Raw genomic sequence first — 13,965 nt, 5'->3', positions numbered from 1 at the left:
GCCTCCTATGGTATCTCTGACACTGGCTGCGTTTGTTAATGGGATTAGTGCTGTGTTGCATTTCTAGTAGTGTTTTCCTTTATTGCAACTCTGCACAATAGGCTACCTACAGAGGCACTTACTTATTAAGACACTTGAGGTTCATAAATTGCAAAGAAAATCTAAAAAAAAAAACCCCAAAAAGTAAAAGGTCAAAGGGAACATGGTCACCACAGTGACCAAGGCTCCTGTAATATAGAACCAAAGAAGTTGTTATACAGAAGACTGAAAAATCAGTACAATCACCTCTTCTCTATTAATAATCTTTCATGAACAAAAGAAGCTAGGGCAGATCAATGACAGGATATTCTCAAATCTCATTTTATTTACTGCTGTCACTGGATTAGAAGCTAGAGGTCTGTACTACTTTAAAACATGTATTTCTATTTTAAACTAAATCTAAACACCCAAAACCAATCAGGGAAATACTTACGCATAATTTGGTAAAAAGAAAAAGAAGGCCCAGGTGCAGTGGCCTTCTTTTGGGAGGCCAAAGTGAAAGGATTGCTTGAGCCTAGGAGTTCAAGACTAGCCTGGGCAACATAGTGAGATCCTATCTCTACAAAAAAATTAAAAATTAACCAGGCATGGTGGCACACGCCTGTAGTCCCAGACACTCGGAGTACTGAGGTGGGAGGATCACCTGAGCCTGGCAGTTCGAGGTTGCAGGGAGCTGTTATTGTGCCACTGCACTCCAGCTTCAGTGACAGAGCAAGACCTTGTTTCTAAATAAATAAATAAATAAATAAATAAATAAAAGATGGGGCAGGAGGGGGGAAGAATAAATTCACCTGAGGCTAACTGAATTATTTCCTTAGATAACCTCATATTCAAGATGAAATTTCTCATGCTTTTTCTTCCATCTGAATGCCAACACAGAACCTTTTAAATATTATAAATGGAGATTATAAGGGAACCAACAGTAGCAAACGTATTTAAATCAGTTAAATACATTTAGAAATAACACTATTTATACATTTGACAGTAGCCCTGGTTTTGAGAAATGTTGTTAACAGATGGAGGAAATAGGTTGTATGGGGCTATATTCTTTGGTGTCACGCAAGATGACACTGTGGTATTCCTGTTCCCTGACTGCTCCACCCCTAATGCTCCCTGCCCCTGTGCTGATGTTTGCCTCAGTTAGCTGTTAATTCCTCTCTTGCTATTGAAAAATGGTAAAATGGTGAAACAAAATAAGTGAAACCAGGAATGGTGACTAGGATGTGATGGGCTCAGAAGCTTTCATCCATGCAATTATTTCTTTAGAATTCTCTCATATTTTTCCAATTCCTTCTTCTTTTTTTTTTTTTAATACAGTATCATATTGGTTTAACCTTCTCCACTACCCATCAGGCTGAATGCAGTAGCTACTTTCTTGCTTCAACAGCGTTCATTTTTTATTCTTTCCTCATGCATGGAGTTACTCTTGTAGTGTTTTTAAAACAGCTTTCATTATAGTACCTTTCGCCCAGCTATTTCTCTGGATGTTCAAGAATGTCTTCCATAATGTGAACCCATTCAACCTAGCTACTATTTTTTTTTTTTTAACATTTCCAACTTATTACACCATGTGCATCCCCTAACTTAATTAATTACTTCTTTGGGTCTCCTGCCCATGCCTTTATTAAGCTGTTCCACTTTATTGGAATATCCTCTTTTCTTACCTCCATTTATCCTAAAAGCAGTCATTCCAAATTCAACAAGGTATTTGAGAAGATGTTAAGTAACTTTCCTAAGGTTTCTCTAGTGAGTGATAAGGGTGGGATTCAAACCCACAGAGACTGACTGTAGGGTCTTTGCTCCTACTGCTGAATAAATATCAAAACTACAAATTCAGAATGAGACTTCACGATGTCATTCATGTTTTAGAACTTGGAAACAAGATTAAAGTTAGCACTTAGTGTAAACTGGGGGTTTCCCAAAGCACTTTTAGAAATCCTATATAAGTAAATGTAACTCAATATTTGTGCTAATTGTCATCCATAAGTTTTAACGCTAGGCAGCTACAACCATATCTACATAAATGGAACTAACTTATAAAAAATATGTTAAATATGTGAAAAATGATATTCATGGGATAGTAATAATTCCATTTCTAAGAAAGTATAACTCAAGGCAAAATTAAAATTATTTTCAGAAGCAACTGACCATGTGCATGCTGATTTTCAATTCGTCTAGTTTGTAGTAACAATGCAATGTTAGTCACTGAACCACAGAAAAATTGGAAATAAATACAAAATTATTAGGCCTAGATACAAATACAATGCTGCAAGTTGACAAATCAATAATGCTACTATTAAGTAGATTTAATTGGAATAATTACCAGTGCATAGTCATATATTTTGAATTAGCAATAATCTCTTTAGAATACTTAGGAGTCCTTTCAGGCAGCTAATAAAGATACGAGCCATTGTTTAGTTGTATAGAAGAAAAAAAGCAGTTAAAAATTAAAAACAAAAGAATAAAACATTAAATGTTATGCTGCCATTCAGTGCTCATGGTCATTATCCTGAATGTGGTATTTAGATCTGATTGTTCATTTCAGGACTTTTATTTTGGAAATAAAACCAAAGAACTTGGAGAAGAAAAAACCAAAGAACTTGGAGAAGAAAAAACCAAAGAACTTGGAGAAGAATATGGATAGAAGAATTGCAAAGAGATCATGCGAAAAAAGAGAACAATATAAAAATCATTTTATTTGTAGAAATACTTTAAACTAGTGAATGTTAATTAGCAGGAATTATAAAAACTTTTCAAACTAGATCATATTTATGCAACTCTTACTATGTGCCAAGGCAGTACACTGACCTATTTAAGCCTTACAACAAGGTATAATGTTTGCATGTTTATGTCCTAATTTTACTAAAAATGAAATGGCAGCTTAGATAAATGTTCCCAAATATATCTTCTCAACATTCTAGAATAAAATGAAAAGTAATCAAATCCTTGGGGAGCACTCTGACACATGTAAATTAAAGATCTAGGGAAAAGAAAGTCCTTAAAATTAATGAAAAGTAATGTAACTTCACAAAGGCCCTTTCAGGAATGCACATAGTTTGGTAGATAGCAGTAGTATTAGTTGGAATAATTAGTATATATTGCAGCATTGACAAATATTTATTGTGATTTTCATTTTCTTAAAGATGGCACTTAGGTAAATCATAATTTCAATTTCACTAAAGTAAATGTTTGATTTGACTTACCTGTTTTTTTAAAAAGTATTTTGTTTACTGAAAACAATTTTATCTATAGTTAAGTTGTTTAAAATTATGTAATGAAATATTTGCAGGTAGCTTTGTTGGTTTTCTTCCTGTCATCATTTTTTTTTACACTAAGTGAATTTTTGTTTTTTTAGCTTTTAATGAAAAAACGAGTTGTTTCCATTTTCCACTTCATTTTGACAGTGATAACCCTAACTTGAATGCTTTGTCAGCAGATCTCTCTCAATAGAAATGAGCTTAGATAATCTGCTTCAAAAAAAGCAAGAAAGGGAAAGTCCATTCAGAAATAGAGTACTAATTATATTACACTGTATGAGACTTTTTGCTTAGAATATCTAAATGATACTTCAGAAAAATAATTATGAATCACTGTTGTATTCTAAGGATAGACTCCTGCAAAAGCCAAAAAATAAACCAATGCCTTGTGCTCCCCATACATAAGGTGATAAAAGATTATTAGTGTGAATGATCAACTTCCCATAAATCAAATCAACACAGCTCAGCAGGTTAGGGCACATGGAAGTCAATACATTGGTTTCTGTTTGTGAGAAGTGAGCATTTAGAGGATGATTAATCTGTTCTGGAATGTGCTAGACCTATACTAAATAATATACCAAGAACTCTATACACACAGCTCAAAGTCAGGTCCATGTACACCTTCAGAATATGAGCTAATTTACCCAAGATGAAAATTATTTTCTCCATAGCCATTGATGTTCAAATGATAAAAAGGATATAATGAGTTATCTTTACTCTGCATGAAACTAAAATATACTTTGGTGCAGCAGGTACATTTACCGAGTGGTATTCAAGTGCATAAACTGAGAGATAATACATCTCTAAAAATTACTAACTCACCCTGGGAGGGTTTTTCTTTTGTTTTTAATTTGGAAGACTCTGATATATAATTTTCAGTTTGAATTTAGAAGATTTATCATAACTGTTAAAAGATATGATTCACATCATTAAACATGATCATTTTCATCACAAAGGAAATGATTCACACACTAAAATCCATGTAAAATATTTTTTCTTTGAATAATTCCTCTTATTAGTGTGGAGATACTTTTATGCTTATAAATTTACAGTTTTTCATTTTCAAATATATACTGTCAGTATTAACTCATTTCATTTGATAAAGGTTTTTATTTTATTACTTCAAATAAAAAAAGAGTAAGGGTGTATGAGGGTGGGATCCACATCACTGACTCTAAGTATGCTATGTAGAGTGGGGCATACATTTCAGCCACAGAAGAGAGAGATTATCATTATTTCCTGGAGGAAATCACATTTTAAACTTAACTAACTAAAGGGAAACATTTAGAAAGCAAATTAGTTTTTTTCCCCAGACAGTTAACTAGAGATGTTGGATGCCATTTCTCCTCAGAAAGAAGATCAAATTTGCAGATGAATAATCATGATCCAAGTGGAACTGAGGAAAGTGTGCTGAAACCTGTTGGAGAACCCATACAAAGAAGTTGGGATGTGGAAAAGGAAGGCAGCCAGAATCTGGCAGAGACTGACCCCAGAGGAACTTAGAGTCCTGACAAAAGGTTACAATAGGGGGATCTCTTGCTTCTCTCACCTGTGTGACAGACTACTAACAGCCAAACTGCCGGGGTGCCCCTATCAATCAACCCAGAGCAATGCTGTTTGTTGGTGGCAATTTGGGAACTTCCAGCAGGCACAGCACCAGGCAGCCATTTCCTCCATGTGTGCTCACACTCACACCAAACTCAGACTCAGGTGGCAGGGACCACACTGTTTGTGCATCTGTTATGGGTCATTAACCTACCCAGGGAACCTCAAAACCCATTGTGACTTTGGCAACTACAGAGGTCCATCAGGTTCCTGGGGAGCTGTGGGATCCCTAGAGGTATAGTCCTCGGACTGTGTCGACCCTAGAGAGGGGGAGAGAGGGGGAGTGCAGACTGCCAAAGCGCTCCACGGAACAGAGGAAATGCAGGTACAGTGCTGATCTCCAAAGGGGGCACTGTTCTGCCCTAGTGGATAGGTGGCACTAGTGGCCAGAAATGGATCTCCCACTGTCCCGTACACTGCTGCAGAGGTAGCCAAGGCCTGTCCTGTTGGAGGTTGCCGTAAGTGTCCTCCTTCCAGCATTATTTGGGATAGCTGTGTCCTTGGTGAAGGTGTGCCCACTGCTTAGGCTTGTACATAGAACGGGGCTCATTTCTGCCTTTCTACACAGAGTGGCAGCATCACTGCAAAACAGTGTGGACCAACTGCGGAGTCTTCTGCTTGGTGTTGGGGGAAGAGGTTCTGCTGAAAGGTCCTTTCAGCAGTAGCCACCAGACAGGCATTTCTCACAGACCTAAGTTGCATTGTGGCCTGGCGATAAAGGACAGTGACTGACTATCTGAACTGAAGGCCATGAACCCTGAGATGGGGCATGATATGGAAGTGGATCATATTCCTGACTTCCCAGGATGGGGAGCTGGGGCAGCCCCCTCTTTACCACCCTGGAAACCTCAGTGCATCCCACCACAAACTCCCTCCATGAGCTTCATTAGGGCGGGTGCTTCCACTCATCATCTCAGTATCCAAAGGGAAACCGGCTCTGGCACCACCTACTGGAGACCAAACTTCACCAAAAAACAAAACAAAACAAAACAAAACAAAAACTGGCTGACAGAAGGACACAGTGCTAGGAGGACACAGTGCTAGGGAGGACATCAGCTACCTGAGATCCCTGTATTCCTGGCCTCCTAGAAGAGAGTGAGTTGGCTCATATGCCCAATGTATAGCTACAACAAGCAGAATTTGAGAAAGCCACCACACAAAAGCTATCTATAACCAATGAATTCATACAGAGCCTCGGTTGTCTAAAAGCACCCAGAAGCCAAATGATCATACAAAATATGTACTACAGTCACACCTTCCAGGGAGGAAAAAATAAATATAAAGTCCCTTGCAAACAATAGCAATTTCAAAAAAAAAAAAGGAAAGAAAATGACGGTTTCTTTAGAAGAGAAGGAATCAGCTCAATAACTCCAGCAGTGTAAAAAGAGTGCTTTGACACCTCCAAAAGATCACACTACTTCTATGGCAATGGATCCTCAATAGAATGAAAATTTGAAAATGACAGATAAAAAATTAGAAATATAGACTATAAGGAAGCTCAATGAGATCCAAGAGAAAGTTGAAAACCAACAAAAAATAAACCAGCCAACATCACCTCTAATGTAACAGCGCAAACAGTCTCCAGCAGGACACCCCACAACCTGCTGTCCCAGCTGCTGCTTTGCCTCTACCACTGTGGTGAATGTGTCAGGGAGGCAGGAACCCCTGCATCCACTAGCACTTTGCTGCAGCTGCCACACTTTGGTTCCCCCAGCAAAGTGAACTCCAAACCTCAAGGTTCAAACCAGAGAACAAAGTTGGGGCCCAATAGAAGTCCCCCAGAATTATAGTACAGAGTCCAAAGGTTGAGAGCTGAGTGTTGGCCCCCTAAAATCTCCCAGAAATGAAGCTAGTCAGCTGACTCCACCTTATAACACAATCAAACCCTCAAGGTCATCAAATAGGATAAAAGGAAAAAAAAAAAAAAACCTATCCAAAGGTCAGCAACCTCAAAGATTGAAGGTAGATAGGCCCACAAACATGAGAAAGAATCAGCATAAGAATACCAAAAACTCAAAAAGCCAGAGTACCTTCTTTTCTCCGAATGATTGCATCACCTCTTCAGAGAGGGTTTAAAGCCAGGCTGAGGCTGAGATGGCTGAAATGACTGACAGAAGTAGAATTTAGAATTTGAATGGAAAGGAAGTACACTGAGCTATAGGAGTACATTGTAACCCAATGCAAGGAAGCTAAAAATAATGATAAAACATTATGGGAGATGACAGACAAAATGACCAGTATAGAGAAGAACATAGCCACCCTGACAGAGCTAAAAAACAAGAATTTCATAATGCAATTACAAGTATTAATAGCATTAATAGCAGAATAGGCCAAGTGGAGAAAAGAATCTCAAAGCTTGAAGCCTGGCTTTCTTAAATAAGACAGGCAGAGAAGACTAGAGAAAAAAAAAGAATGAAAAGGAATGAACAAAACCTCTGAGACATATGGGATTATGTAAATAGACCAAATGTACAATGTCTTGGTGTACCTGAAAGAGATGGGGAGAATGAAACCAACTGGGAAAACGTATTTCAGGATATCATCCATGAGAACTTCCTCAACCTAGCTAGGCAGGGCAACATTTAAATTCAGGAAATGCAGAGAACCTCAGTAAGACACTCCACAAGAAGATCATCCCCAAGACACATAATCTTCATATGCTCCAAGGTCAAAATGAAAAAACAAATGTTAAAGGCAGCTGGAGGGAAAGTCCACGTCACCTACAAAGGGAAGCCTCAGACTAATAATGGACATCTCAGCTGAAACTCTACAAACCAGCAGAGAATGGGGGCCAATATTCAACATTCTTAAAAAAAAAAAGAAATTCCAAACCAGAATTTTATATCTGGCCAAACTAAGCTTCATAAGCAAAGGAGAACTAACATCCTTTTCAGACAAGCAAATGCTGAGGGAATTGTTACCACCAGACCTGCCCTACAAAAGCACCTAAAGGAAGCATTAAAGATGGATAGAAAAGATTGTTACCAGCCACTACAAATACACACTTAAGTACACAGACCGGTGACACTATAAAGCAACCACATAAACAAGTCTGCAAAATAATCAGCTAACACCATAATGACAGTCAAATCCACACATACCAATACTAACCTTAAATGTAAATGGACTAAATGCCCCAAGTAAAAGACATAGAGTGGCAAGCTGGATAAAGAGCCAAGACACAATGGTATTCTGTCTTCAATAGATCCATCTCACATGCAATGACCCAAATAGGCTCAAAATAAAGGGATAGAGAAAAACCTACCAAGAAAATGGAAAATAGACAAAAGGAGGAGTTGCAATCCTAATTTTAGACAAAACAGACTTTAAACCAACAAAGATCAAAAAGGACACAAAAGGGCATTACATAATGGTAAAGGGTTAAAACTCAACAAGAAGAGCTAACTATCCTAAATATATATGCACCCAACACAGGAGGACCCAGATTCATAAAGCACATTCTTAGGGACCTTCAAAGAGACATAGACTCCCATACAATAATAGTGGGAGACATCAATACCCCATTGATGATATTAGACAGATAATTGAGACAGAAAATTAACAAAGATATTCAGGACCTGAACTCAGCACTGGATCAAATGTACCTGATAGATATCTACATAACTCTCCACACAGAAACAACAGATATACATTCTTTTCATTGCAATATGGCACATACTGTAAAATACATAATTGGAAGTAAAACACTCCTCAGAAAATGCAAAAGAACAGTAATCATAGCAACCACTCTCTCAGACCATAGCACAATCAAATTAGAAATCAAGATTAAGAAATTTGTTCAAAAACATACAATTACGTGGAAACTGAATAACCTGCTCCTGAATGACTTTTGGGTAAATAATGAAATTAAGGTAGAAGTCAAGAAGTTCTTTGAGACTAGTGAGAACAAAGATACAACATATCAGAATCTCTGGGACACAGCCAAGGCAGTGTTAAGAGGGAAATTTATAGCACTAAAATGCCCATATCAAAAAGTTAGAAAGATCTCAAGTTAACAACCTGATATCACAACTACAAGAATTAGAGAACCAAGGGCAAACAAATCCTAAAGCTAGCAGAAAACAGGAAAGAACCAGAATCAGAGCTGAACTGAAGGAGATTGAGACATGAAAAACCATTCAAAAGATCAATGAACCAGGAGCTTTTTTTTTGGAAAAAATTAATAAAATAGATAGACTGCTAGCTAGACTAATAAAGATGAAAAGAGAGAAGATCAAATAATCACAATCAGAAACAAAAAAGGGGAATATTACCATTGACCCCACAGAAATACAAACAAACATCAGAGAACATTATGAACACCTCTATGCACATAAACTAGAAAATGTAGAAGAAATGGATAAATTCCTGGACATATACCTCTTCCCAAGACTGAACCAGGAAGAAACTGAATCCCTGAACAGACCAATAATGAGTTCTGAAATCAAGGCAACAATAAATAACCTACTAACCAAAAAAATCCCAGAACTAGACGGATTCACAGCTGAATTCTACCAGATGTACAAAGAAGAGCTAGTGCCATTCCTACTGAAACCATTCCAAAAAACTGAGGGGAGGGACTCCTCCCTAATTCATTCTATGAGGCCACCATCATCCTGATCCCAAAGCCTGTCAGGGTTACAATAACAAAACAAAACAAAACAAAACAAAACAAAAAACAAAACTTCGGGCCAATATCCCTGATGAATATTGATACAAAAATCCTAAACAAATACTGGCAATCTAGCAGCCATCAGAAAGTTTGTCCACCAAGATCAAGTCAGCATTATCCCTGAGATGCATGCAAGTTCAACACACACAAATTAAGAAACTGTGATTTATCACATAAACAGAACTAAAGACAAAAACTCGATTATCTCAATAGATGCAGAAAAGGCTTTCAATAAAATTCAACATCCATCCATGCTAAAAACTCTCCAATAAACAAGGTATTGAAGACACATACCTCAAAATAATAAAATCCATCTATTACACACCCACAGCCAACATCATACTGAATGAGCAAAAGCTGGAAGCATTCCTTTTGCAAACTGGCACAATATAAAGGATGCCCTCTCTCACCATGCCTATTCAACATATTATTGGAAGTTCTGGCCAGGGCAGTCAGGCAAGAGAAAGAAATAAAGGCATGCGAATAGGAAGAGGGGAAGTCAAATTATCTCTATTTGCAGACAACATGATTCTATATCTAGAAAATCCCAGAGTCTCAGCCCCAAAGTTTTTGACAAATAAACAACTTCAGCAAGGTCTCAGGATGCCCAATCAATGTGCAAAATTCACTAGCATTCCAATACACCAAGAAAGAGCCAAATCACCAAGAAAATTCCAATACACCAAGAAAGAGCCAAATCACCAAGAAAATTCCAATACACCAAGAAAGAGCCAAATCAGTCAAAGAGCCAAATCAGGAACAAACTCCCATTCACAATTGCCACAAAATGAATAAAATGCCTAGGAATACAGCTAATTAGAGAGGTGAAAGATCTTTATATGAAGAACTACAAAACACTGCTCTAAGAAATCAGAGAAGACACAAACAAATGGAAAAACATTCCATGATCATGGATAGAAAGAATCAATATCATTAAAATGGTTATACTGCCCAAAGCAATTTATAAATTAAATGCTATTCCTATCATACTACCAGTGACATTCTTCAAAGAACTAGAAAAAAAACTATTTTAAAATTCAGATAGAACCAAAAAAGAGCCCAAACTGACAAGGCAATCCAAAGCAAAAACAACAAACCTGGAGGCATCATGATACCAGCTTTCAAACTATACTTCAGGGCTATGGTAACCAAAACAGCATGGTTCTGGTAAAAGAATAGACACATTCTTTTATCTTTTATAGAATCAAGAACCAAGAATCAATATCTATTTTTATAGAATCAAGAACCAAGAAATAAGACTGAATGGCTACAACTATCTGATCTTTGACAAATGTGACAAAAACAAGCAATAAGGAAAAGGTTCCCTATTCAATAAATGGTGCTAGGATAACTGGTGAGGCATATGCAGAAGATTGAAACTGAATCTCTTCCTTATAGTATATACAAAAATTAATTCAAGATACATTAAAGACTTAAATGTAAAACCCAAAACTATAAAATCCAAGGAAGAGAGCCTAGGCAATACCATTAAGGACATAGGCACAGGCAAAGATTTCATGATGAAGACACCAAAAGCAATTGCAACAAAATGAAAAAGTTGACAAATGGGATCTAATTAAACTAAAGAGCTTCTGCACAGCAAAAGAAAATTATCAACAAAGATAACAGAAAACCTACAGAATGGGAGAAAATTTTTGCAAACTATGCATCTGACAAAGGTCTAATAACAAGTCTACAAGAAACTTAAATTTACAGGCAAGAAACAAAGAACTCCATTAAAAAGTGGGCAACGGATATGAAAAGGCACGTTTCAAAAGAAAACATACATGCAGCTAACGAACGTATGAAAAAAAGCTCAGCATCACTGATCATCAGATAAATGCAAATAAAATCCACAATGAGATACCATCTCACACCAGTCAGAATGGCTACGATTAAAAAAGTCTAATAATAACAGATTCTGGTGAGGTTGTGGAGAGAAATGAACACTTACTCATGGTGGATGGGAGTGTAAAACAGTTCAGCCATTGTGGAAGACAGTGTGGTGATTCCTCAAAGACTTAGAGAAAGAAATACCACCCCCACTGGCTGCTCTGAAAAGCCATCTTTGCATTGTTCCTCGTCCGCCTCCTTGCTCGCCGCAGCCGCCTCCGCCGCACACCTCCTCCACCGCCGCGGACTCCGGCAGCTTTATCACCAGAGTCCCTGAACTCTCGCTTTCTTTTTAATCCCCTGCATCGGATCACTGGCGTGCCCCACCATGTCAGATGCAGCCGTAGACACTAGCTCCGAAATCACCGCCAAGGACTTAAAGGAGAAGAAGGAAGTTGTGGAAGAGGCGGAAAATGGAAGAGACGCCCCTGCTAACGAGAATGCTAATGAGGAAAATGGGGAGCAGGAGGCTGACAATGAGGTAGATGAAGAAGAGGAAGAAGGTGGGGAGGAAGAGGAGGAGGAAGAAGAAGGTGATTGTGAGGAAGAAGATGGAGATGAAGATGAGGAAGCTGAGTCAGCTACGGGCAAGCGGGCAGCTGAAGATGATGAGGATGAGGATGTCGATACCAAAAAGCAGAAGACCCACGAGGATGACTAGACAGCAAAAAAGGAAAAGTTAAACTAAAAAAAAAGGCCGCCGTGACCTATTCACCCTCCACTTCCCATCTCAGAATCTAAACGTGGTCACCTTGGAGTAGAGAGGCCCGCCCGCCCACCGTGGGCAGTGCCACCTGCAGATGACACGGGCTCTCCACCACCCAACCCAAACCATGAGAATTTGCAACAGGGGAGGAAAAAAGAACCAAAACTTCCAAGGCCTTGCTTTTTTCCTTAAAAGTACTTTAAAAAGGAAATTTGTTTGTATTTTTTATTTACATTTTATATTTTTGTACATATTGTTAGGGTCAGCCATTTTTAATGATCTCGGATGACCAAACCAGCCTTCAGAGCGTTCTCTGTCCTACTTCTGACTTTACTTGTGGTGTAACCATGTTCATTATAATCTCAAAGGTGAAAAAAAAACTTGTAAAAAAAGCAAAAATGACAACAGAAAAACAATCTTATTCTGAGCATTCCAGTAACTTTTTTGTGTATGTACTTAGCTGTACTATAAGTAGTTGGTTTGTACGAGATGGTTAAAAAGGCCAAAGATAAAAGGTTTCTTTTTTTTCCTTTTTTGTCTATGAAGTTGCTGTTTATTTTTTTTTTTTTGGCCTGTTTGATGTATGTGTGAAACAATGTTGTCCAACAATAAACAGGAATTTTATTTTGCTGAGTTGCTCTAACAAAAAAAAAAAAAAAAAAAGAAATAACCATTTGACCAAGAAATCCCATTACTGAGTATATACCCCAAAGGAACAGAAATCATTCTGTTATAAAGACACATGCACATGTATGTTCACTGCAGTACTACTCACACTAACTAACAAAGACATGGCATCAACCTAAATGCCCATCAATGATAAACTGGATAAAGAAAATGTGGTACATATATACCATGGAATACTATGCAGCCATAACATGCCGAGACCAGCTCGGTCGGGGAGACTCTAACGCAGTGGCACTAGAGGAATTAAAGACACACACACAGAAATATAGAGGTGTGAAGTGGGAAATCAGGGGACTCACAGCCTTCAGAGCTGAGAGCTTTGAACAGAAATTTACCCACATATTTATTAACAGCAAGCCAGTCATTAGCATTGTTTCTATAGATATTAGATTAACTAAAAGTATCCCTTATGGGAAATGAAGAGATGGGCCGAAATAAAGGGATGGGTTGAGCTAGTTATCTGCAGCAGGAGCATGTCCTTAAGGCACAGATCGCTCATGCTATTGTTTGTGGCTTAAGAATGCCTTTAAGTTGTTTTCTGCCCTGGGTGGGCCAGGTGTTCCTTGCCCTCATTCTGGTAAACCCACAGCCTTCCAGTGTGGGCGTCATGGCCGTCATGAACATGTCACAGTGCTGCAGAGATTTTGTCTATGGCCACTTTTGGGGCCAGTTTATGGCCAGATTTTGGGGGCCCTGTTCCCAACAATAACAAAGAACAAGATTATGTCCTTTACAGGGATATGCATTGAGCTGGAGGTCATTATCTTTAGCAAACTAACATAGGAACAGAACACCAAATACGACATATTCTTACTTATAAGTGGGAGCTACATTATGAGAATACATGGACATATAGAGGGGAACAAAACACACTGGGGCCTATTGGAAGGTGGAGGGTGGGACGAGAGAGATTAGGAAAAATACCTAATGGGTACTAGGCTTAATACCTGGGTGATCAAACAATCTGTAAAACAAACCACCATGATACAAGTTTACCTGTGTAACAAACCTGCATATGTACCCCTGAATTTAAAAGTTAAAAAATGAAAACTGCTCTTTTGAATTAATTCAGTAAGAGAAAAATTTTAAAAACCCAAATTTAAAAA

The 13,965-nt window shown here is 38.0% G+C and overlaps 2 protein-coding genes across 5 annotated transcripts in view; one reads left to right on the top strand and one right to left on the bottom strand.

The window, feature by feature from the left end:
* The window catches only part of SPAG16 (sperm associated antigen 16), a 1,161,609-nt gene that overhangs the window by 96,810 nt on the left and 1,050,834 nt on the right, over nt 1-13,965 (bottom strand). The gene's annotated exons all lie outside the window — the stretch shown is intronic.
* LOC129031787 (prothymosin alpha-like) lies at nt 11,616-12,814 on the top strand. The gene has a single exon (XM_054478494.2). The coding sequence runs from the start codon at nt 11,795-11,797 to the stop codon at nt 12,125-12,127; it is 333 nt and encodes a 110-aa protein (XP_054334469.1). The 5' UTR covers nt 11,616-11,794; the 3' UTR covers nt 12,128-12,814.

The sequence above is a fragment of the Pongo pygmaeus genome, chromosome 11, assembly GCF_028885625.2.
Source record: "Pongo pygmaeus isolate AG05252 chromosome 11, NHGRI_mPonPyg2-v2.0_pri, whole genome shotgun sequence".
Taxonomy (NCBI): Eukaryota; Metazoa; Chordata; class Mammalia; order Primates; family Hominidae; genus Pongo; species Pongo pygmaeus.
This window is presented reverse-complemented; position numbering and strand designations above follow the sequence as displayed.